Source organism: Salvelinus namaycush, chromosome 2, assembly GCF_016432855.1.
Source record: "Salvelinus namaycush isolate Seneca chromosome 2, SaNama_1.0, whole genome shotgun sequence".
Lineage (NCBI taxonomy): Eukaryota > Metazoa > Chordata > Actinopteri > Salmoniformes > Salmonidae > Salvelinus > Salvelinus namaycush.
Window position 1 is genome coordinate 9,125,575 of NC_052308.1, and position 23,175 is coordinate 9,148,749.

General features: G+C 42.0%; 2 protein-coding genes across 2 annotated transcripts; one reads left to right on the plus strand and one right to left on the minus strand.

The window, feature by feature from the left end:
* Positions 1-794: 794 nt before the first annotated feature.
* Positions 795-12,124, plus strand: LOC120020339 (CD9 antigen-like). The gene is made up of 6 exons (XM_038963925.1): positions 795-863; positions 5,505-5,607; positions 10,288-10,385; positions 11,018-11,092; positions 11,199-11,294; positions 12,059-12,124. The coding sequence occupies exons 1-6, from the start codon at positions 795-797 to the stop codon at positions 12,122-12,124; spliced, it is 507 nt and encodes a 168-aa protein (XP_038819853.1).
* Positions 12,125-15,897: 3,773 nt separating this feature from the next.
* On the minus strand, positions 15,898-22,964 carry LOC120058570 (mitochondrial glutamate carrier 1-like). The gene is made up of 10 exons (XM_039007362.1): positions 22,855-22,964; positions 21,398-21,531; positions 21,041-21,166; positions 20,145-20,200; positions 18,701-18,791; positions 18,432-18,550; positions 18,133-18,325; positions 17,841-17,995; positions 17,656-17,731; positions 15,898-17,519 (listed from the first exon to the last, which is right to left on the minus strand). The coding sequence occupies exons 2-10, from the start codon at positions 21,418-21,420 to the stop codon at positions 17,360-17,362; spliced, it is 999 nt and encodes a 332-aa protein (XP_038863290.1). The 5' UTR covers positions 21,421-21,531; positions 22,855-22,964; the 3' UTR covers positions 15,898-17,359.
* Positions 22,965-23,175: the final 211 nt, after the last annotated feature.

Sequence of the window (23,175 nt, forward strand, 5' to 3'; positions counted from 1 at the left end):
TAGCTAGCTACCTGGTCATCCATAATCACAACAAGAGATTTTTACCCCATTAAAGTGTCGATATCGTTTTCGTGACGTTGTCAGCTAACCCAGCTATTTGATTAATCTCTACACTCACGAGTCAATGACAGAAAATGGGCGGTCCGACAACTAGTGTAAAATTCCTCTACAGATATAACAATGAGACAGATATTTCACTGGATGTATAAATGAGAAGCATCCGATGTGCGGATCCACTCACTACCAAATACGGTAGTGCGGGGAAGCCCACTGGCGGGCTGTGGGAGAAGATGGAACGACATGGATTTTGGCCGACATTTTGCAAATCTTCTCATCAATTAAACATTTGATCTCAATACAGTTTCTGTTCCCAAAACTAGAATCTGTTATGAACGGAACGGACCAAGTTTTGTAGACTTCACCCTTTGCAAAAGTTTGTAAAAATCGCGCTGTTTAGGAGTGCAACGGCGAATTGAGTTAATGCACACGCGCACATCACGGAAATATGCAGATGTAAACTAGAACGCGCCAATAGGATATTGCTAGCGCGTGCTTGGCTCTGCCCACCTCCTTGCTTGTTCTGCCCACTCTGACTCATTTGTTGTTATTGGAAATGACAAGTTCTGGTCTATCTTGGTTTCCTTAAAAATCTTTGGCTCCTGCAATTATTTTGAGATTGCAGCGCGGGTTGTATGGTTGATGTCCAGTTATTTCCAACCCACATTTTTGAACAAAGTCTCACTCTCTTCTTGATCTTGTATTAGGATCTAGGATTTTTTTTAAACTCTGTAACCATGAGTAAAGTGCAAGGTGGGATGAAATGCGTGAAATATCTCCTTTTCGTTTTCAACTTCATATTATGGGTAAGTGTTGGTCCTACTATCGATCAATTAATATACAGTTATTCAATCATAAACAAGGTTGTATGTGTGCATGTGTGCATAATTGATCGTGACTCCTTATAAATTGCGGATGCATTTTGCAGCGAGTGAATCTCTCACGCCGGTTGAAGCCGATTCATTTATATTCTTATCTAGGTCTGGAGGGAAACTTAATTTCGTTTAAGGTCTGTCTCTGCAATGTTATCTGATTTTTATCAGAGTTATCAATATAACTCGTTTCTTTTTTCCACGTATGTTGTTACCAATAGTAGTCTTATTCAGACGGATGAGATAGGACTTCCTCACACATACACACGTGTACTGTACACACACTCTCTTTCTATTCTCATCCTTCTTTAACCATGATGTGGCACATTGTACCATCTGAATTTCATGTATAACGTCAACAAAATGCGTGAATTAACTATGTTAACTATTATATGTCTGCAAAAAGTATGTTCAAATTACATTTTCAAATTAAATCGTATTTGTCACATGCGCCGAATACAACAGGTGTAGACTTTACCGTGAAATGCTTACTTAACAAGCCCTTAACCAACAATGAAGTTCAAGAAATAGAATTGGAAAAATTTTACTGAATAAACTAAAGTAAAAAATAAGAATATATATATCAAAAAGTGACAAGAAAATTACATAACAATAACGAGGCTTTATACAGTCTCACTATGTTGCTGTGAGTCAAACATAGCATAGGCCTATGAATTTGTTGCAGAACTGCAGTTTGTTTCTACATTTCCAACATAGCTATCTATGATAATAGAAATCCTATTAAATAACTAGATGGGATATGTCATAAAACCTCACAGTTCCAGAATGGGGCGGAAAAGGCAGCCATATTGGTCAGGGAGACATCCAAACCTGTCTAATTGGAATGAATGGCAGTAGAGGAATAATCTTGATTTTTCTTATGTAGGAAAATAAAAGTTATGTGATATATCAGAAATTGTGTAATAGTATTATTGTCAATCTACATTATTAATTAAAATATAGTTCCCATGGGTTTTATACCAATTTTCCGATAAATAGCCTAAAATATGTAAACAGACCATACATGTCTCCATGTTTTGTTTCATTGGAAAGCTGTGAGTGCTATTATATAATACAATATCAGTACTTGTTGCATTTACAACTTGTCTAAGTCTTATCAACTGATTTCAGTCAGTGTATGTCTGTGGATGTACTGTATTGTTTGAATGGAATGTTGGCATAAACTTCTTAAAATCAATCCCATATACTATGATCTTACAAAAAAATGGTTTTAAATTCTCTAGTTCAGCCAGTATTAAAAACAGTCAAATGCTGCTCAAAGATGCCCTCTGGTGGTCAAACTAGCACTAACTAGCATTAATGGCAACAATGGCTGACACTAAAATAACGTGCCATAGAATTCTGCGGCAGACCGCAAGCTGTGCTGCAGTACGACGCAACTTTTAAAGGAAGAACCACTGTAGTCCCAGTCGGTATTAGATAGAACGTCGCGGCCCTACCCGCCAGTGGGGAAACAACCAGTGCTTACCTAGGTTACCCCATTTGCTCACACCAAAAACATGACCTTTTTTAAACACAATTTTCTTGTCTCCTTGTTTTAGTCAATTACAAAACTACATTTAAGAAAAGTCCAACATGTCTAAAGATAACTTTTCAACAGTGCCTGCTCTCAGGCGTTCTCACCACTTAAACGTAATACGATAGGGCTTCCCTCATGCCCCTTGAATGCCCTCATGACGGTACTAGCAGCCAGGTGAGTGGGTGAGTGTTAGCTAGCTACCGACCAGATCATTAAGCTTGCCAAGACCATCAACACAAGCAAATGGACTATTCAACTACAAGTAGTGAGTGGATTTACAAATGGACAATACTAAACAAGTTAAATGTCTTACCTGTGTTGAAATGTTTTACACAATCATAGCTACATGTATCCTACTTGGACACCAGGTCACCACATTTCCCACTATCCCACTCTGAATAGCCTGAAGCCACAGGGTTCTTCTCGCAGGCCCTATTTCCCTACGTAGGAGTATTGTGAACCGCAGGTCGGGATTTTTGACCTGGTTGAACAGCAGCTTTTCGGCACGTTTTGTTATTTCTGTATAACAGAAAATTAGCTATGAAGTTGGCTCTTTTATACTGGGGGTCAATGGCAAAAAAATGTTTGTTTCCCTCAATTTGTGGGCGTGGGTGAATATCGACTCAGACTATTAGCAGTGAATCTGAAACATTTATGGAATCATTCCTCTAAAGCTGGCTAGCTAGCTATCAAACATACAGTGCAGATACATTCTTAAAATGCATTATTTTAATTTTTTCATTTCACCTTTATTTAACCAGTTAGGTCAGTTGAGAACAAGTTCTCATTTACAACTGCGAACTGGCCAAGATAAAGCAAAGCAGTGCGACAAAAACAACAACACAGAGTTGTTACACAAACAAACGTACAGTCAATAACATAATAGAACATTTTTATCTCAGCACTGGCAAATCATGGTTGACCAACTCCCTGACTAAAATGTCTGACATTTAGGCCGTCATAAGAAGGTTAATCTCCATTCTAGTTTTCTAACTCCTAATTCTATGGCTATGATGGCTCACCACATTTCCGATCCCCCTCCCATGAACAATTTGGCATTGTGATGTTATTTTTTTTCTGGGAATGTGTTGAGTTTTGTCAGAGGTGGGGGGGGTCTGTTTTGGTCACATCTTAAAGAAGGTTGTTGTTATTTTAGAACAGACTCTGCTCATTCTTGGAATATCAAGTTTACATTTGCTTATTGCCTGGAAACCCGACGTTGAATTGCATTTAATTCTAGGGAAGAAATTAGCGTTTGAATCAGTCAAGTTTTCTCTCACAACCTGTACAAGACAGAATGTTGAATACAATTATATTTTAACATACTTTGCCGGTTGTCTGTGCGGTTAGTCCTTTTAGCGGTGAGAATATATTCACAGGAAAGTATAATTACATCGACATTTCAAAGCGCTGGTATTGTGTTCAGATTTATATCACCTGAAGTGGGCACACAAGATAAAAATACATGAACAAGACGCATGCCTACTTGCCCGAGCTCATGCACGTGCTTACATGGTTCTGTGCATGCTGCAGGTGATAGAAATCTGAACACATTGCCAGCGCTTTAAAAAACAGAGGATATATTGTCTCACATTCTTACCGGCCAAAAGGACCAACTGTATGGACAACCTGTAAAGTATGTTAAAATATTATTTTATTCAACATTCTGGCTTGTAGAGGTTATGAGGGGAAACTTGCTTGATTCAAACGCTAATTTCTGCCCGAAACGTCGGGTTTCCAGGCCAACTTGCTAATGGACTTTTAGGCCTTTACCCGAAGAATAAGGGAACAATGCTATCAGATATTATCTAACAATTGTTGTCACATTGCTAATATATGTGTTCATATATGAAGTTTTTAAAAAGTTTTCTAAAAGTACCTTTTTTGACCAATGTGTCACGTTTCTGAAACTGAAATACAAATACATTGTTCTTGATGATATACGTAATATTATGGATATTAGAGTATCTCTGTTCCCGACTTTACGATCTAGAGCTCTCTGCCCACAGTAAGACAATTGGTCGTCCCCAGAGTGGTGTCACTTCGTCAGACAGGAGCCCTTTGTGCCCAGTTATGAGACAAAAGCAGCAGCGTTGTGAGCTGAGCCAATGAGGGCAGGGTCATAGTGGTGAGGAGAAAGCCAAAGAGGGCGGGGTGGTAGTGGACACAGCTTGAGGCTGAGACACCACGGGCTGCTCTGCCCTGTCTAGGTTTTAGCTGTAGGCACAGATGTAGTATTAGTTTACCCTCTGCCTATCCCTCTGCTTATTCATCCCCATTAGGGGTTTAAAATGTAACACTGACCTTAGGTCAGCGTCTTGGGGCCGTGTCTACTTTGGCTGCCCCTCAACATGGTGCTCTGAAGGCCGAAGGCCCCAGAGGTTAAAAGCGGACTAGTTAGCACGTGTTACTTTTTTATTACAACATAATACCATTAGATTTCTACTATGTGCAGTAATGGTTGAAAACAACTGTTTATGGTGTATGGATTTTTAATAGGACACAGAGGACACACAAGGGCTATGGTTAGTTGTGAAGTCAATTATTTTCGTACTGGCTGTTCCTTTTAATGAAAACAGCCATTTTTGAGAGTTGTTTTTTTTCTGAGTAAAATGTTTTATTGAGGAGTCTGCCCAAGAGTATCTGCTCAGCCTCTATGTAAGGCCAGGCAGCACATGGATGGAATACCACCTTGTATCTGGTAAGGCTGTCATGGATCAGTGCTGTGCAGTGTCCTGATCTGTTCTCAAGGTCAACTCTAGACAATGTTATTATTAATAGACACCAGTCAGTCTGTATCTCATCTATATCATGTTTTAATAAAGGTTACGGTTCATGATGACATAAAAACAAAGAATGTATACAAGAATGTGCAGAATGGGTTAATTGATTGTCAATGTGTTGCATTGTTAAACAGTGAATATCTGTATAACAATGTTGATGATTAATGAATACATGTATTTATTTATTTCCAAATGTTATACAGTGAATATTGGTGTATGTTTATGCTTGATCTCTCCTTTTCTGCACCCCAGCTGTGTGGCTCATTTGTGTTGGCAGTGGGATTATGGCTGAGGTTTGACCCAGAGACAGTCCAGCTCCTGACTGGAGAGGAAGCCCCTGAGACCTTCTTCATAGGTGAGTCCAGTTCACAGTGAGACCAGGAGCCCAGACCAGCTGAACACCCTCCCAACTGTTCTATTGGAATTAGTTACCAGTCTCGTGTTTAGTATGGCACAACATAACCATAGCAAAATGCTAACATCTCCTCTGTTTCAAAAAAGGTTTTCAAAAAATTTCCTCACATTTCCTTGTACGGAACACAGCCCAGCTACCTACAATGTTCACTAGCGTAGGAATACGTTTGAAGTACAGTATTTACTACGATAGTAACTTACAACATTAACAATGTCTACACTGTATTTCTGATCAATTTGATGTTATTTTAAAGGACAAGAAATGTGCTTTTCTTTAAAAAACAAGGACATTTCTAAGTGACCCCAAACTTTTGAACGTTAGTGTACACAATCCATGTCTCAATTGTCTCAATGTTTAAAAATCCTTCTTTAACCTGTCTTCTCCCCTTCATCTACACTGATTGAAGTGGATTTAACAAGTGACATCAGCTTTTACCTGGATTCACCTGGTCAGTCTATGTCACTCAGTGTATATGCTATGACAGGAATCTTACCTTTTTGATGGCTTATTCTATTAGAGTCAGCAGTCAATTGCCTGTGGGTCATCATCCCCTTTTAGAACATAATTACAGGTTTATTCTTGCAACAACAAACATATTTCCCACATGAGCTTTTTGAAGAGAACGTGCTTGGAGGGGCATTTTCCTGAGCGTCCAATTATATGAAAACGATAACAATAACATTCACACAATACCTTCTCAACGTTCAGTATTAAGTACACTTCAGTTCAGTGTTCCATACAATAGCATCTCTCTCAATGGGTCTCCACCATGAAAATTAGTAGAATGCAGCCTATTCTTGTTACTCCCATTTAGAGCATGACCTAAAATGGTGACTTCACTTCATCAGCTCTTCACCATGCCTTCACCCAGTTGGCTGCTGCCCTCAGGGTGCTCTGAGGCTACAGTCTCCTAGCGACCGCCACTCCCATCAGCCAGAAAGTCATGATATCATCAAATATTGCGTCATTCATTGCACATTGTGATATTGACATCTGGTGTCAACTTCTTGATTCAATTCTAGTTAAATGCAGTAAAAGAAGATCTGGATAGATGCCCAAGCTTTGGGATGATGTATGTAATGTAGCTGGTTATGATAACACTATCAAGTTAATTTTGGCTTTCAATGCAAATGTCATACCAGCGCTTGCCTGGGCATCCAAACCATGTGGCACAAAGAGAGCTTCTTACCCAACATAGTGACCTCTGAGTTTGGTAATAGACTCTTAGAAAAAAGGGTTCCAAAAGGATTTTCAGCTATCCCCATGGGAACACCCTTTTTGGTTCCAGGTAGAACAGAACCCTTTTGGCTTCTACCTGGAACCAAAAAGCGTTCTCTTAGGGAGACAGCCAAATAACACTTTTAGGTTCTAGATAGCACTTTATTTTCTTCTAAGAGTTTATTGGTTGTAGCCAACAATACATGCATAACCATGTGTTCTTATCCATTTAATTTCACATTTAATGTGGAGACGTTGCAACCCCAAAAAAATTCACTACGATTGATCATGCTTTTATCAAATTGCCTTGGCAACACAAGACGCATATAATCTTGGGCTGCATAAGAACCATAGGAGAGAGAAAGGCCTTATTGCAGCTGTCCCGACGAGACAAGTCCAGACTGAACAGACAGAGATACCATAGAGGGGCAAGATGCAGCATTCCCTACGGATGATTCACTTTCCATTCTGTCACTTCTGTGTCTGTCTAAGCTGAGACAAGCCTATGGGGAGCAGCCATAGTAGATTTGCACACTGAACTCTTAAAGATTTGCATTGCCCATTGCTATCCTCCACCAATGCTGGGCCAACACAGAAGTGCAAATGCTTAGATATGGCAGATATTGATAAGGATGAGTGCTGTACATGTGTTGGGAAGGTCTCTCTTATCAACGTCGCTAGCTTTGTTTGTGTAAAGCAAGGCACCTGTCTTGTCTCATGGTGTTTTCCATTGCTAAGCAGGAGATCAGCTTTGAGCTCAGCCAGCCCTCTTGTTCCCAGTTTCCTCCCCCAACCACAGCGCAGCCACAGTGGACGCTTCGCCACACCTCCTGTCTATTGTTCTTTAAGCAACAAAACAACCTTGGCGCACCACGGCCCCAATGTGGTTTAATTAGGCAGCCATAGCAGTTCCTGCCTGTGTCGTTGATTAAGCCCTGAACACGAAGCATGGGGACTGCCCTGGTGTACCATTACTACCCTATCACAGGGCTGGTAGTGAGAGGTGTAGGAGGGCAACACAGGGCTGGTAGTGAGGGGTATGGGGGGGCACCACAGGGCTGGTAGTGAGAGGTGTAGGAGGGCACCACAGGGCTGGTAGTGAGGGGTATGGGGGGGCACCACAGGGCTGGTAGTGAGGGGTAAGGGGGGCACCACAGAGCTGGTAGTGAGGGGTGTGGGTGGGCACCACAGGGCTGGTAGTGAGGAGTGTGGGTGGGCATCACAGGGCTGGTAGTGAGGGGTGTGGGTGGGATCCACAGGGCTGGTAGTGAGGGGTATGGGGGGCACCATAGGGCTGGTAGTGAGGGCTGTGTGGGGACACCACAGGGCTGGTAGCGAGGGGTATGGGGGGGGGGGGGGGGTACCACAGGGCTTGTAGTGAGGGGTATGAGGGGGCACCACAGGGCTGGTAGTGAGGGGTAAGGGGGGCACCACAGAGCTGGTAGTGAGGGGTGTGGGTGGGCACCACAAGGCTGGTAGTGAGGGGTGTGGGTGGGCACCACAGGACTGGTAGTGAGGGGTGTGGGGGGGCACCACAGGGCTGGTAGTGAGGGGTAAGGGGGGCACCACAGAGCTGGTAGTGAGGGGTGTGGGTGGGCACCACATGACTGGTAGTGGGGGGGCACCACAGGGCTGGTAGTGAGGGGTGGGGATGCACCACAGGGCTGGTAGTGAGGGGTGTGGGTGGGCACCACATGACTGGTAGTGGGGGGGCACCACAGGGCTGGTAGTGAGGGGTGGGTGGGCATCACAGGGCTGGTAGTGAGTGAGGGGGGGACACCATAGAGCTGGTAGTGAGCGGGGCATCACAGGGCTGGTAGTGAGCGGGACATCACAGGGCTTGTAGTGGGAGGGGGACATCACAGGGCTTGTAGTGGGATCACAGGGCTGGTAGTTGGAGGGGGACATCACAGGGCTGGTAGTGGGAGGGGGACATCACAGGGCTGGTAGTGGGAGGGGGACATCACAGGGCTTGTAGTGGGAGGGGGACATCACAGGGCTTGTAGTGGGAGGGGGACATCACATGGCTTGTAGTGGGAGGGGGACATCACATGGCTTGTAGTGGGAGGGGGACATCACATGGCTTGTAGTGGGAGGGGGACATCACATGGCTTGTAGTGGGAGGGGGACATCACAGGGCTGGTAGTGAGGGGGACATCACAGGGCTGGTAGTGAGCGGGACATCACAGGGCTGGTAGTGAGCGGGACATCACAGGGCTGGTAGTGAGCGGGACATCACAGGGCTGGTAGTGAGCGGGACATCACAGGGCTGGTAGTGAGCGGGACATCACAGGGCTGGTAGTGAGGGGGACATCACAGGGCTGGTAGTGAGGGGGACATCACAGGGCTGGTAGTGAGGGGGACATCACAGGGCTGGTAGTGAGGGGGACATCACAGGGCTGGTAGTGAGAGGGACATCACAGGGCTGGTAGTGAGGGGGACATCACAGGGCTGGTAGTGGGAGGGGGGGGGGACATCACAGGGCTGGTAGTGAGGGGGACATCACAGGGCTGGTAGTGAGGGGGACATCACAGGGCTGGTAGTGGGAGGGGGGGGGGACATCACAGGGCTGGTAGTAAGGGGGGCAACACAGGGCTTTTAGTGAGGGGGGGACATCACAGGGCTGGTTGTGAAGGGGGGTCATCACAGGGCTGGTTGTGAAGGGGGGTCATCACAGGGCTTTTAGTGAGGGGGGGGGGGGGGGACATCACAGGGCTGGTAGTGAGGGGGGGGTTATTATCTTTCCTACTCTTTGTGTTGATAGGGGTAATGTTGCTCAAGCAGGGGTGGAGCAGCTAACGACATGCACATGCCTCTGAAAATGAGTGTTGTGTTGATGAGAGACATTGTAGAGAAATGTACTGCTGCAAGTTCAGCAAAGATGTGCGTTGGATTACCTTAGCAACACCAAGATATTCAGGGTTTGCAAAATATATTCAAATCAACCGAGAGGCACTTTGAATAATGTGCAATTAGCACTTTGAAGTGGAAAAGTACCTTGTTTTAATGACACTTTTCACAGCTGTCAGGATTTTGCATCTCCTTTCAGCTCCTATATTTTCCATATCTGACACTTCAGAATGTTAACATGTTAGCTGTATTATATACGGGATATTCCTACACTTCAGAATGTTAACATGTTAGCTGTATTATATACGGGATATTCCTACACTTCAGAATGTTAACATGTTAGCTGTATTATATACGGGATATTCCTACACTTCAGAATGTTAACATGTTAGCTGTATTATATACGTGATATTCCTACACTTCAGTTTGCAGTTATCTAGATTGTGTTGCTGCATGGTTTGGTCCATGTGCAACAATCTTTCTTAATGCTATCTCCATCTGTTTATTCACTGAAGCTCCCCCCCTGCTCACTCTCTGTCTATCTCTCCTCAGCCGTGTACATACTGATTGGTGCAGGTGGGGGAATGACACTGGTGGGATTCTTTGGTTGCTGTGGAGCTGTGAAGGAGTCACAGTGTCTCCTTGCGTCGGTGGGTAATTGGTGGGAGTTTTACCTTAGGCACCTGTCTCTGTTCAGTGGAATGCAATTTTAACTTAGCTCTACCCAACCATTTTGAGTCAACACAAGCCTCCCACTGGGCACAGACGTCAATTCAATGTCCATTCCACGTTGGTTCAACATAATTGCATTGAACTGACGTGAAAACAACATTGATTCCACCAGTGTGTGCCCGGTGGGCTTCTCTTATGAGTATACTGTCAGCAGGCCCTGAGTTTTTACTAACCATATGTCCTGATCTGGGAAAACTCCTGGCCATATGTACAGGATACTGTATGGTAGGCTATACATTAAAATGAACTGGGTGGTTCGAGCCCTGAATGCTGATTGGCTGACAGCCGTGGTATATCAGACGGTATACCATGGGTATGACAACATTTCTTTCTACTGCTTTAGTTATGTTGGTAACCAGTTTATAATAGCAATAAGGCACCTCAGGGGTTTGTGGTATATGGCCAATATACCACGGCTAAGGGCTGTATCCAGGAACTCCGCGTTGCATTGTGCATTAGAACAGCCCTTAGTCGTGGTATATATTGGCGATATACCACACCCCCTCAGGCCTTATTGGTTTAATATGTCACTGCCCTCTCTGTTTTGCAGTTCTTTGCCTGCCTTCTTGTAATCGTTGGTGCAGAGGTTGCTGCAGGTGTGTTTGGATTCATGAGCAAAGACAAGGTATATCCACTCGAATCAATGTTCTGATATTAAACTTGAATGAAAGACAATTTATTGATACTGCAATCTCTGGCTAATTTCAATTCATCCTTAATCTATCTTTTAGATCATTGAAGATGTTCAAAAGTTCTACAGTGAATCTATTTCAGAAGGTTCTGAAAATTCCAACCGGACGGCAATAGCAGAAATTTACCACACTGTTGTGAGTTAAACTACAGTTTTCTTTATGCTCTCATTAAGTACTTATTGATCATGTCACACTGTCAATGTTGTCCATTTCTATGTTTTTATATGCTATATTTATTTGTTATATTCTGTTTTATTTCCATTTGTAGCTGAATTGCTGTGGGGACTCAGTGACTAACCCGTCTATGTGTCTTCCTGGTGATGAAGACCTAAAGGTACAAACAACTCTTCGTTGTGCTCTCCTGCTGCAGTATCATACATCCCTCTAGGTGGCAGTATAACCCCATTGAAAACAACATTGTTTACCGTAGTTCCAGTCTGATAGCCATTACTTTAGGCCGGCTGTTATCTATTTTACCTAATTTCAAATTAGATTATTAATATCTAGTTTTATAGGCTAGTTATAGTACAGTAGTACCTATAGCTGTGCTTAGATCATGGGTTTCAGAGATAATGTATGCTCTATAGAGGCTAATGAATATACCCTAATGTTCTCTTATTAAGAAAAAGTGAATAAAGGTATTGTAAGTGATATTATGCTATGTGTGTTTCCAGAACTGTCTGAATGCAATAATGGACTTTTTCAATGAAAAGCTCTACATTATCGGATATGTGGGGATTGGTGTTGCAGGAGTAATGGTAAGAATCTTACTGACACTCGGGCACAAATTACATATGGTAACTCGTTATATAATTATTTTTAAAATGTTACAAGAAATCTGCATAAAACTGTATTACAAGCTTATAGTCTACTAATATAGTTTTTTGTTCTCTCCTCAGGTCATTGGTATGATCTTCAGTATGGTCCTCTGCTGTGCAATTCGGAACAACAGGGAGGTGATCTAGAAAAACCCAGTAGCTCCGGCCTTACCCCTCCTACCCTGCAGGCTTAATACCGACTCACCAGCTCTTCATCATCACAATGCCGGAACAAGGAGGGTACATCACATCTGGGATGGAGGACAGGGGAGCCTTTTTTAACACAAACATTCAAATCCAGGGGTCAATTTAGTGGTGCGGGTGTGATATCACACACTCAAATGTTGACAGGGATTTCCCCGTCCCCTGGACAGAGGCAGTTAGACCAGGCCCCCTCTCTCTCCTTTGGCATCTCTGTGACCTGAATAACTGGCCTCTTACTGCACTCCTCTCCAAGCACAACGTGGCTCAGCATTTGGCACTACTCTGAGACATTCCCCATTTTTCGCATCCTCTAACACTGCTAGCGTTCCATGTTCATGTAACGTCTTCCTCTTTGACGCAGGAATGTGATGGCTGAGGAGCATTGCTGTATACAAACTGTTTTTAACGTTATTTATTCAATGTCTTGTAACCTCAGTTTAAGGGTTAATTTTGTGTACAGAGCTACTGTAGTCGTACGTTGTCTGCTTGTAAAGTTGTATTTAGGTCAGTAATCTTAACTTCAGTCATTGAGTTTTACATAACTGTTTTTGGGACTTGCACCTACTGTATGCATCATACATTTCATTACTCACTAAATGTCTCAAATGTGTATCTTTGTATAGACAAGCCCAAGCAACCTATTCCTACCACAGCTGCATATTTAACTTTAACAAACCGTATGTGGTTTTCCTTTGCTTGGCCCGTCAGAATAGTGTTGCTCTGCTACAAGCATACCCTGCACCTTTTGTTGGAAAAGAGCTGATTTCAACTTGACCAACAAACATTCATTTGTCATTAATATTCTGTGTCAGGAGGCAGCTACATTTTATGAAGCACCGTACTGTCATTATTTTAATATCCAACCTCCTGAAGTCTGGATGTTCAAGCCTTTTTGCATTGTCCTGTGTGAGGTCTCAGAGAACACGTGTGAACTGTTCCAGTGAGTTAGTGTATATTTTGAATGAATTCTATCTAGTGGGTGTTAATATTGTTTGCACACAGTTGGCCCACACTGTTGTAGATCCAGGTTATGTATGCTTATAATGTCAAACAAAAAAGAAGACATTGAATGCTTTTATTTTATCAGCATGTCCATTTGGTAAAATGAGTTCTGTTTCTATCCTATTTAAATGTTTATGGATCTCCCGTGAGAAAGCTAAAAGAAATTAAACTATTTAACCTAGTTAATAGCGGAAAGCTATTAGTTGTATTTGACAAACATTAGGGATGTGGGGGTCAGTTGATTGTTCACCCGCAATTGATAATAACCCATCGTCAACCGCCCGACTATATGCGATAATGGTCAAATCTGATGCCCGACACTAACCAGCAAATATAGAAAATGCACTGTACAGTTCCCATTTTTTGCTTGAACATTTTTTTATTGAAAAATTAAGTTTTAACATACAGGTAAGCCCTAAAGCTTAGGTTTACGCACTAATGCCAGATAAAAAATGATGAAAACCGGGAACACTACCTGACACCCAGCATCATAACACATTATGAAATGGTCATAATAACCATGTCATAATATGTCATAACAGCTGACATAACTTGGCATAACACATATATTTGAACCTGTTGTGACATATATTGTGTTATTTTATGGTTGGTTATGACACCTACATAAGAGTGTCAAAACCTACCACGGTAGTTATTTTATGGTTGGTTATGACACCTACATAAGAGTGTCAAAACCTACCACGGTAGTTATTTTATGGTTGGTTATGACACCTACATAAGAGTGTCAAAACCTACCACGGTAGTTATTTTATGGTTGGTTATGACACCTACATAAGAGTATCAAAACCTACCACGGTAGTTATTTTATGGTTGGTTATGACACCTACATAAGAGTGTCAAAACCCACAAAACCTTCCACACAACGCAAAACATTCCATTACACCATAGCCTACTCATCAACAGCATGTTTATGTTATATAACATTTTCTGAAATTGACCATATTAAAATATTGTTGTAATTGGGCACACATTGCTGTCACACTTGCACCTACCCCAATGCTCTCTTTCTGATGACAGGGATGAACGCAGGAACAGATTTCAGGAGCAGGTCAAGACACCCTCTTTTTGACTGATGACTGACGTAAGGGCATGCACATGACAGGCCTATCTGACTTATATGATTATGATGGTCATAATGCTTCTTGACAGTGTCATTAAGTATCTTTTTTACAAGTTAAAATATGATGAAAAAACATGACTAAATAATTCCTTACAACAACAAAGGCCTTAGGAAACAAACTTTCAAACGAAAGGAAACTTCTTGGCAGGGAAAAAAACACATTTGAATAAATATGGGTTTTGACACTTATGTAGGTGTCATAACCAGCCATAAAATAACACAATATATGTCACAGGTGTTATGACATAAACTACATGACCAAAACCAAAAGTATGTGGACACCTGCTCGTCGAACATCTCATTCCAAAATCATGGGCATTAATATGGAGTTGGTACCCCCTTTGCTGCTATAACAGCCTCCACTCTTCTGGGAAGGCTTTCTACTAGATGTTGGAACATTGCTGCAGGGACTTGCTTCCATTCAGTAACAAGAGCATTAGTGTGGTCGGGCACTGATGTTGGGAGATTAGGCCTGCTTGCAGTCGGCGTTCCAATTCATCCCAATGGTGTTGAGGTCAGGGCTCTGCAGGCCAGTCAAGTTCTTCCACACCGATCTCGACAAACCATTTCTGTATGGACCTTGCTTTGTGCACGGGGCCTTGTCATGCTGGAACAGGAAAGGGCCTTCCCCAAAATGTTGCCACAAAGTTGGAAGCAGAGAATCGTCTAGAATGTAATTGTATGCAGTAGCATTAAGATTTCCCTTCACTGGAACTAAGGGGCCAAGCCTGAACTATGAAAAACAGCCCCAGACCATTATTCCTCCTACACCAAACTTTACAGTTGGCACTGCATTGGGGCAGGTAGCGTTCTCCTGGCATCCGCCAAACCCAGATTAGTCCGTCAGACTGCCAGATGGTGAAGTGACTCATCAATCCAGAGAACGGATTTCCACTGCTCCAGAGTCCAATGGTGGCGAACTTTACACCACTCCAGCCGACGCTTGGCATAGAGCATGGTGATCTTAGGCATGTGTGTGGCTGCTCAGCCATAGAAACCCATTTCAAGAAGCTCCTGACGAACAGTTCTTATGCTGACGTTGCTCCGGAGGCAGTTTGGAACTTGGTAGTGAGTGTTGCAACTGAGGTCAGATTAATTTTTGCGCTTCAGCCCTCTGCGGTCCTGTTCTGTGCGCCTGTGTGGCATACCACTTCACGGCTGAGCCGTTGTTGCTCCTAGGCATTTCCACTTCACACTAACAGCACTTACAGTTGACTGGTGCAGCTCTAGCAGGACAGACATTTGACCAACTGACTTGTTGGAAAGGAGGCATCCTATGACGGTGCCACGTTGAAAGTCACTGAGCTCTTCAGTGAGGCCATTCTACTGCCAATGTTTGTCTATGGAGATTGCATGGCTGTGTGCTCAATTTTATACACCGGTCAGCAACAGCTGTGGCCAAAATAGTCAAATCCACTAATTTGAAGGGGTGTCCACATACTTTTGTGCATATGTATATATGTGTATTATGACATGGTTATGATAGTGTCATAACGTTATGGCACTGCGTGCTAAGTCAAGTGCGGTAAACCTCAACGTAAACTAGATGACCTGCACAAGAAGTATACATGTATGGATTTTCTTTAAATACATTGTTCTCTTTATTCAACCCGCCCTTCATCCACACATTGCATGAACCTAAACCTGCCCGTCCCGTGGATATAACAGTCAGGACTGCAGGTTATGAGTCAACCCAGGCATCACTTAAATACATACAAAACAAAATTAGACATACAACATAAAGTGATGTAACAGTAATTTCCTTTGTTAGATGACCTGGTACAGATAGTGTCGGTGATGCTATTTGGCAGGCTCAGTCAGTCTCGATACAGTATCACTTCCTTATAGTGAAAAATGCCAATCCACTCAGCTAAGGCAAATACAAAACCATTTGCATTACATTTAGGGGCATGTCATTAATAAAATAAAACAGAATTATGGCCATAAACTAAACATCTTGGAACTATTGTCTATAGCCCTGAAGTAACATAGACCATAACAGAACACTTCACAACCTTACTGTATATGTATGTATAAATATGCATAATATAAATGAATCAAGTATTTAGAATGTAAAAAATAAACTAAGATGTGAGTGTCTGTGGCAGCGAACCATGAGGTGTAGCTGTGGAATAACCCCTAGGTGCTTGGTCCCTCTGTCTCAAACTAAACCTCAGTGAAATGTGAGTTGAAGAGGTTTCTTTTGAAAAGAAAATGTTAAAAAGCTCATTCTAACGTGTTTCTTTAGCCTTCTCAATCAACCACAGTTAAATTAACAATTCAAATGTGTAAATCAGATTAATTGATAGCTTGAAATCACATGACTGCAAAAACATGACAGACGCTATGAAATAACTTCACAAATGGAGGCTGAGGGGAGGACGGCTCATAATGTCTGGAATGGAACAAATGGAACGGCATTAAACACATGGAAACCATGTGTGTATTTGATACCATTCCACTCCAGCCATTACCACGAGCCCGTCCTCCCCAATTAAGGTGCCACCAACCTCCTGTGACCTATACAAATCTTTACACCACACTATGGCATTCAACCAACGTGCTGTTGTAGAAAAGTAGAATCATAAATTATCAAATATTTTTTAGATAAACAATGGATAAAGAAAACAAAAAACGATGAAAAAACGTTCAGTTGTTGGTTGTGTTGAAATGGCCCCTCACAGAGGGAGAGGAACCAGGGAGACTCCCCAGCCAGCGCCACTGCTGCACTTCACGGTCCGCAGTTCAGCAAACTGACACCTTCAAGTGCAATCGTTGTTCACAGCCCATTAAATAAGCCAGGAAAATATTTGGAGGAAGTGCAGTACAGCTATTAGACCATACAGGAAGTCAATAACTATTTTTATTTTCTCTCTTTTCTAGGCTCCAAAGCTCTGACAGACACCTCAGTCTTACGTAGTTTATTTTTCTGTACCAAATACTGATGGAATATAGCTGCCAGTATTTTGCTGAGATACTTCTTCATGCGACGTGTGAGAAAGTCCCATGCACAGCCAGGTAGTGTTGGTCTTATCTCATGCAGACAAGTAGTTGAAAGGTGACTGGTCCAGGATGAACTCTCCGATGCCAATAAAGTACATGACCTGTGCAATGCCAAAGAGAGGAGCGATGACCAGCGCCCTGCATCCTGCTCCCTTCAGAAAGGCAAAGGGACCCTCCTTACTCATGATCTTACTGCAGGGAGAGAAAGGAAATAAATCACTGCTTGAATTTCAGGAAGGGGTGTAAATCAATTTTTATAGAGCACACTGGTTGTAAAGTTGCAACGAGTTCAAAGTCAGGGAAAAGCATGATTAAAGAGTGACTCTACCTGACGCAGTCAACCACACCGTTGTAGCTCTCCTCGTTGGCCCCTTTGCTCAGAGACTGCAATCTCGTTTTTACAACTGAAATAAAGAGCGGGAAATTGTTAGACCAGGAAGAAGAAAAATAAGAAATACACATCCGCTAGCTTAATAAAAGTGGGTCACAAATGGAGACAGATTCCAGACTCACCATCACAAGGATTGACTGCCACAGCTGCAGTGGAGCCAGCCAGACAGCCAGACAAGAAAGCCCAGTAGAAGGGTGCTGATTGATCTCGAGAGGGCTGGCCCAGCCGGTTGAGGTGGGCGAACAGTGGGAAGTAGACCATGGAGAAGGGAACATCTCTGAAATAGCAGACAATAAGTATTTTACTGGTTTGTAAATCTGTTTTCTAAAGCTATTCCAGTTTTTCTAGCCTAGCAGCCCCAATAAAAATTACTTCAGGCCTTTGACTTTACATGAATGTGTAAGAAGCCCTTACCTCATGAGGGTGGCCCCGAGGCCTTTGTAGAGGCCCTGGATGCCTTGTGTGTGCAGAAGGTCCCGGGCGATCTGGGTAGCAGACACTGCCCTGGCTGCAGGACTGGGCCCCACGTTGTAGGACCTGCTCAGCACTGTGTTAGTGGCAGCCAGCTTAGTGGGAGACATCATGGCTGGCATTCTCTGCTGAGCCGCTGGGAGGAACAAAAATACATGAATATACTTGCACAATATGTATTTGCCGCTGTAGGAATCACATGTAACATAACTTCCATCAATCAATACGGTGTACTTGCTTACCTAGCCTCCCTGCATCCTGAAGTTGAATCTTAAGCATTTCCATAGGAGTAGTAATGACAACTTGGCATATGCCTGCACCACAACCTGCCAACATCTCTTTAAACACCGTCAAGCCCTTCCTGCAACAAGGAGTCAGAGAGGTTAGAAAGCATGCATGGGATAGGATTTGTCTCTTCAATGACTAGTTGGACACTTCATAATATATCTATTAGCTACACTGTACTCTTAATCTACCGTCTTCACTGTCCGAAATGCAAACAGTAATTTACCCATTTTTGCTAAGATGCTGGCGGAAGAAGTCATTTGCGGCTAGTTTGATGGCCTTCTCAGGAGTGACCAAGGTCAGATTCACAGCAGCACCTAAAGACAAAACAATTGAACATTAGTCAAACCTTAAAAACCATACATCAAAATGTGTGAACAAGGAAATGTTACAAACAAAAACATTCCCCGCCACCATCGGTCCATTTAAGTATGCAATGCCATTGACTGTACAGTACTAGCTATCAATCTAATACACACGTTTCTAAATGAAATAGACAAGAAGCGCACAGGATGGCTGCTTGGCATGATCATGGAGGGGGATTATTTCAAGCATAAATCAACCTAATGAGTTACATTAAAACATGAGAAACATGATGAGAAGCAAGCAGAACAGGAATGCGAACAGAGATCAGACAACACTAGAGAAGGGGATGCAGAGAAGACAGTAAATTCCAGGAGAAAATGAAAAAAGCTAATCTACTGGAAGACCAACTTTTCTTTAGAAAACAAATGTGGGAAGAAGACTTTACATTAAGACATAGGCTAGCCTACATGCCAGTGGGAAATGGATAGACGAGAATGAAAGTCACCTTAGCCACTACTACGACATACATTTTCACAAGAGCATTGTTTGGCAATGGTCACAAGTGTTGGTGAAAAGTCAGTAAGCGAAAGGAGTCGAAAGCAGAAAGAACAGGTTCACTGATATGAAGACATGAAGGAGCAAAATATTGAACAAATGGGAAATGGTTGCCTAGTTGAAATAAAGCATTATTGTAAGAACCATTAAATGATTTGCCTTCAGCGTGGCTGTGCCATATCGGCTAGCCGTTCAATACCCCAGGGGGACCCAGGTCTGTAACATGAAAAAAACAGATGCAAAAACAAAACAAACATTCCTCACACAAATGGAGTCCCATAAAATTAACTCCAACCTCCTCAACACAAAAGACACTAGGCTATGTACATGATGTTGCTCAACACAAATGTGTCAATGTGTTTCATACAGTATTTAGTTTTAGTACAGCTAAAGTAATGCATTTCACTGTGTCATCAATTGAAAATTAGGCCATTCGCTTTTAAAAGGATTGGAGAAAATTCTACCATTTGTCATTCATTCAAATCTAAATAAATGAGTACAAAGAAACAAGCCAATTTCTAATGATGCATTTAAACATCACTACATAAGTACAATGCAGTGACCATCAATCAACTTTTGAGATCACATCCGAATATAATTACTTCTATCAATAATGAGAAACTACTGCATTGATTGTGATTGAACAGCAACTTGACTGCTTTCACTTTAAGCAAATAATAAAATCCAGATCAGTTATTGCTTAAAATAATTTTCTTACAAATCGGTCACAATTTCACTAATAACCCCCTTGTTGACTAGATATAGAACCAGTACTATAAAACTAGGACAAAAAATGTAATGACTCTTACCTCTATACATGCCAAAGTATCCTTCTGATCGAACAGTCTTAATGAGGCAGTCCAGCCTAAGAGAGAAAACACAACATGTCAGAATGATGGAATTTTATCACGTCTTCTTCCTTTGGGCTCCCGAGGGAGCAGCCCCACCTACTCGTATAGGTAGGGCTGTGACGTGACGTTAATGGAATTTTTGGTGAAGGTTATTTGTCAGCCAAATGACTGCAGTCACCGTTTAGAACTGTTACAATAGCAACAAAAGTCTCATCACGTTGTAAAGAGTCCATGTTATGGCGGAAGCGGATTCGACCGCAAGTGTCAATCTTTTTTAATGCCTAGCCGTCCCGTCTTCAGTCAGATGTCTGTTCCACATAATTCTAGAACTGGCTAGTTTTGCCTCTCCTCGTCTCTGCTTATATAAGCTGTTTGATGTAAACCAGGATTACATCCATTTGCTGCTATCAGGTAAATGGTCAACTATTTTTCATGATGGACAATCCATAATCGGCAGTTACACAATTATACAATTACTGCACCAGGCCTATCTATAGGTAAAACAGACAGTCAGAACTAAGTAACATCAAGGGGTTTAGGGTGGAGATGCCAACTGAATGGGCACACACAGCAAAGGGAAATTTCCACTCCCCTCACACATTCCTCAGGATTACTCAACAGGAAGAATGAGCCAATGACGACAGTCGGTCGTCACAGACATGGGACTCAAAGCCGGGCACCAGTCTATGCTCTCACAACAGCAGCCGCATTCTCTGAAGTACACCTCAAGATATCCCATCCTATATTAATTCCATGTCCTTTGTGGTGTTTTTAAAAACGTTCAAATAAATGTAACTATCAAGATTTAGCTATGCAGCCACATAGCATGACATGAAAAGGGAGGACGGACTCACATGTTCTTGTAGATCTGCTGACCTTGCCTCTGGTTCTGTAACCTGGTCTTTACAAGGTCGATGGGAAACACACAGGTGACCCCAACAATGCCAGCAATACCACCATTGATCAGTTTAGCAGGAAGGCTGGAAAAAATAAAACCGTTTGAGATTAGATTCAGATTGGCATTACACACACACACACACCTTCAAGGCACTTGAAATAGATAAAACAAAGGGAGGATACATTTATGAAAACAGTTTCCTGGGTTACTAACACTGGAAAAAAAACAAAGCAACTCTCTAGATATGGCACATATTGAGTAAAAAAAGTGAAAGACGCTCAAGACAGATGAGAGAAAGCCACAGTTACAATACCTGATCTGCTGCTGGTGAGCCATGGTAACTTTCAGATAGATAGCAGATGTAGAACGGAGCTGTGATATCTTAGCTAGTCGTAAGTCGATCGTAGTGGTCAGTAGATCAAGTGCTGATGAGCTGCTGCTAGAGTTCTGGAGAGGAAGAGCCAGGGAGATTATTTATATATAGACAAGCCTGTCAGAGTCCTGAGCGTGAATACGCACACGCAAAATTAAACCTAATACACACAAAGCCTATCCCACACACATACAGCAACATGCCCCTTGGATAATCTCCACCCACTCACACCTCAAAGGATCACGAGGGTTTACAACCTGCCTCCTACTGGAAGTGAAAATTGAATCTCAATACACGCTCAGTAACAGGAAGTCTATATTTGGGCATCAGTTTGCATGGCCCTGAGGCATCAACTCCAGTATCTTTGGCACAGTTGCTAGGGTAAAAGACATTCCAGGTCAGGACGTGAACAAGATTCAACTTGAGTCTAACTTGTAACTTTACTACACCCCAAACCAGTTTAATAATTAACGTTAGTTAGCTATTTCACTTTAATTTAAAGCTAGAATCCTTATTTGCTACATTAATTTTCAGACACACACACACACATATATATATATCGCCATTGGTTGTTGAAGAATATTACTTATGAGCTTAGTTCAACTGTCATACCCCATCAGAACCCAAAATATAAGCTTGTCTTACTCCAATGTTTGCAAAGAACTTAAATATTAAGCAACGCTGCACAGTATAGCCTCAAAACATGGTTAAAACTATAGCTTATATCATATATGGTCAGTCATTGCACCACATACTAGATCATTTAGTAGAGCATGGACCTTGCAACGCCAGGATTGTGGGTTTGATTCCCACGGGGGACCATTACGAACAAGTATAAAAATGAATGCACTCTACTGTAAATAGCTCTGGATAAGTGTCTGCTAAATGCATAAAATGTCAAATTAGTGGTTAACGTTAGTTAGCTACATTTTTGCCAGCCCCATCCATTAACTTAACTAACTAGGTACTATTATATTATAATTTTCCCTAAGTAATCTTATTCAATAATAGCAACAATATCTTTCATTACGATTGCGCCTTATTTACTTAGCTAATTAAGTTACCAAGGCTAGCTAGTTAGATGTTATTTATCCGGAAATGGCGTTAGCTAGCTAACGTTAATTCAGTATCTTCCGTAGATATATAACGTTGCTGTAAGATTATTAACCAAGTTTCTCTATATATAAAAATTATAATAATACTTAATGTTCGAATAGGTAGTTTAATTGCACTCAGAGCAAGCTATTGTTAACTTGCTACCTAACATTAACTAGCTAGCCGCGGCAGTTCCTCTTTCAATAATGCATTATAAGAAATTGAGCAACGATGACATAGAAAGTGTCAATCCAGTGATACATTAGCTAATAGTTATATTTGATAACGCGAAAGACACTCACCTGAAATAAATGTCAGATGAGATATGTCGTTCTAGTACGTAAAAGTATCGACTGTCTTGTCATTAGTTGTGAAACTTGCTGAATGACATAGTGGAAAATTCCATTACTTTATTAAACATGAAGGCGGGGCCAACTATTCGAAACGAGAGTTCAAAATTTTCCAATCGTGGTTTTCAAATGTACATATTAACGGTTCACTTGTCGTTTTATTTCATTAGTTGAAATACAACCAATGTTTATTTATTTTCCCTTTTGTACTTTAACTATTTGCACATCATTACAACACTTTATATCGACCTAATATGACATTTGAAATGTGAC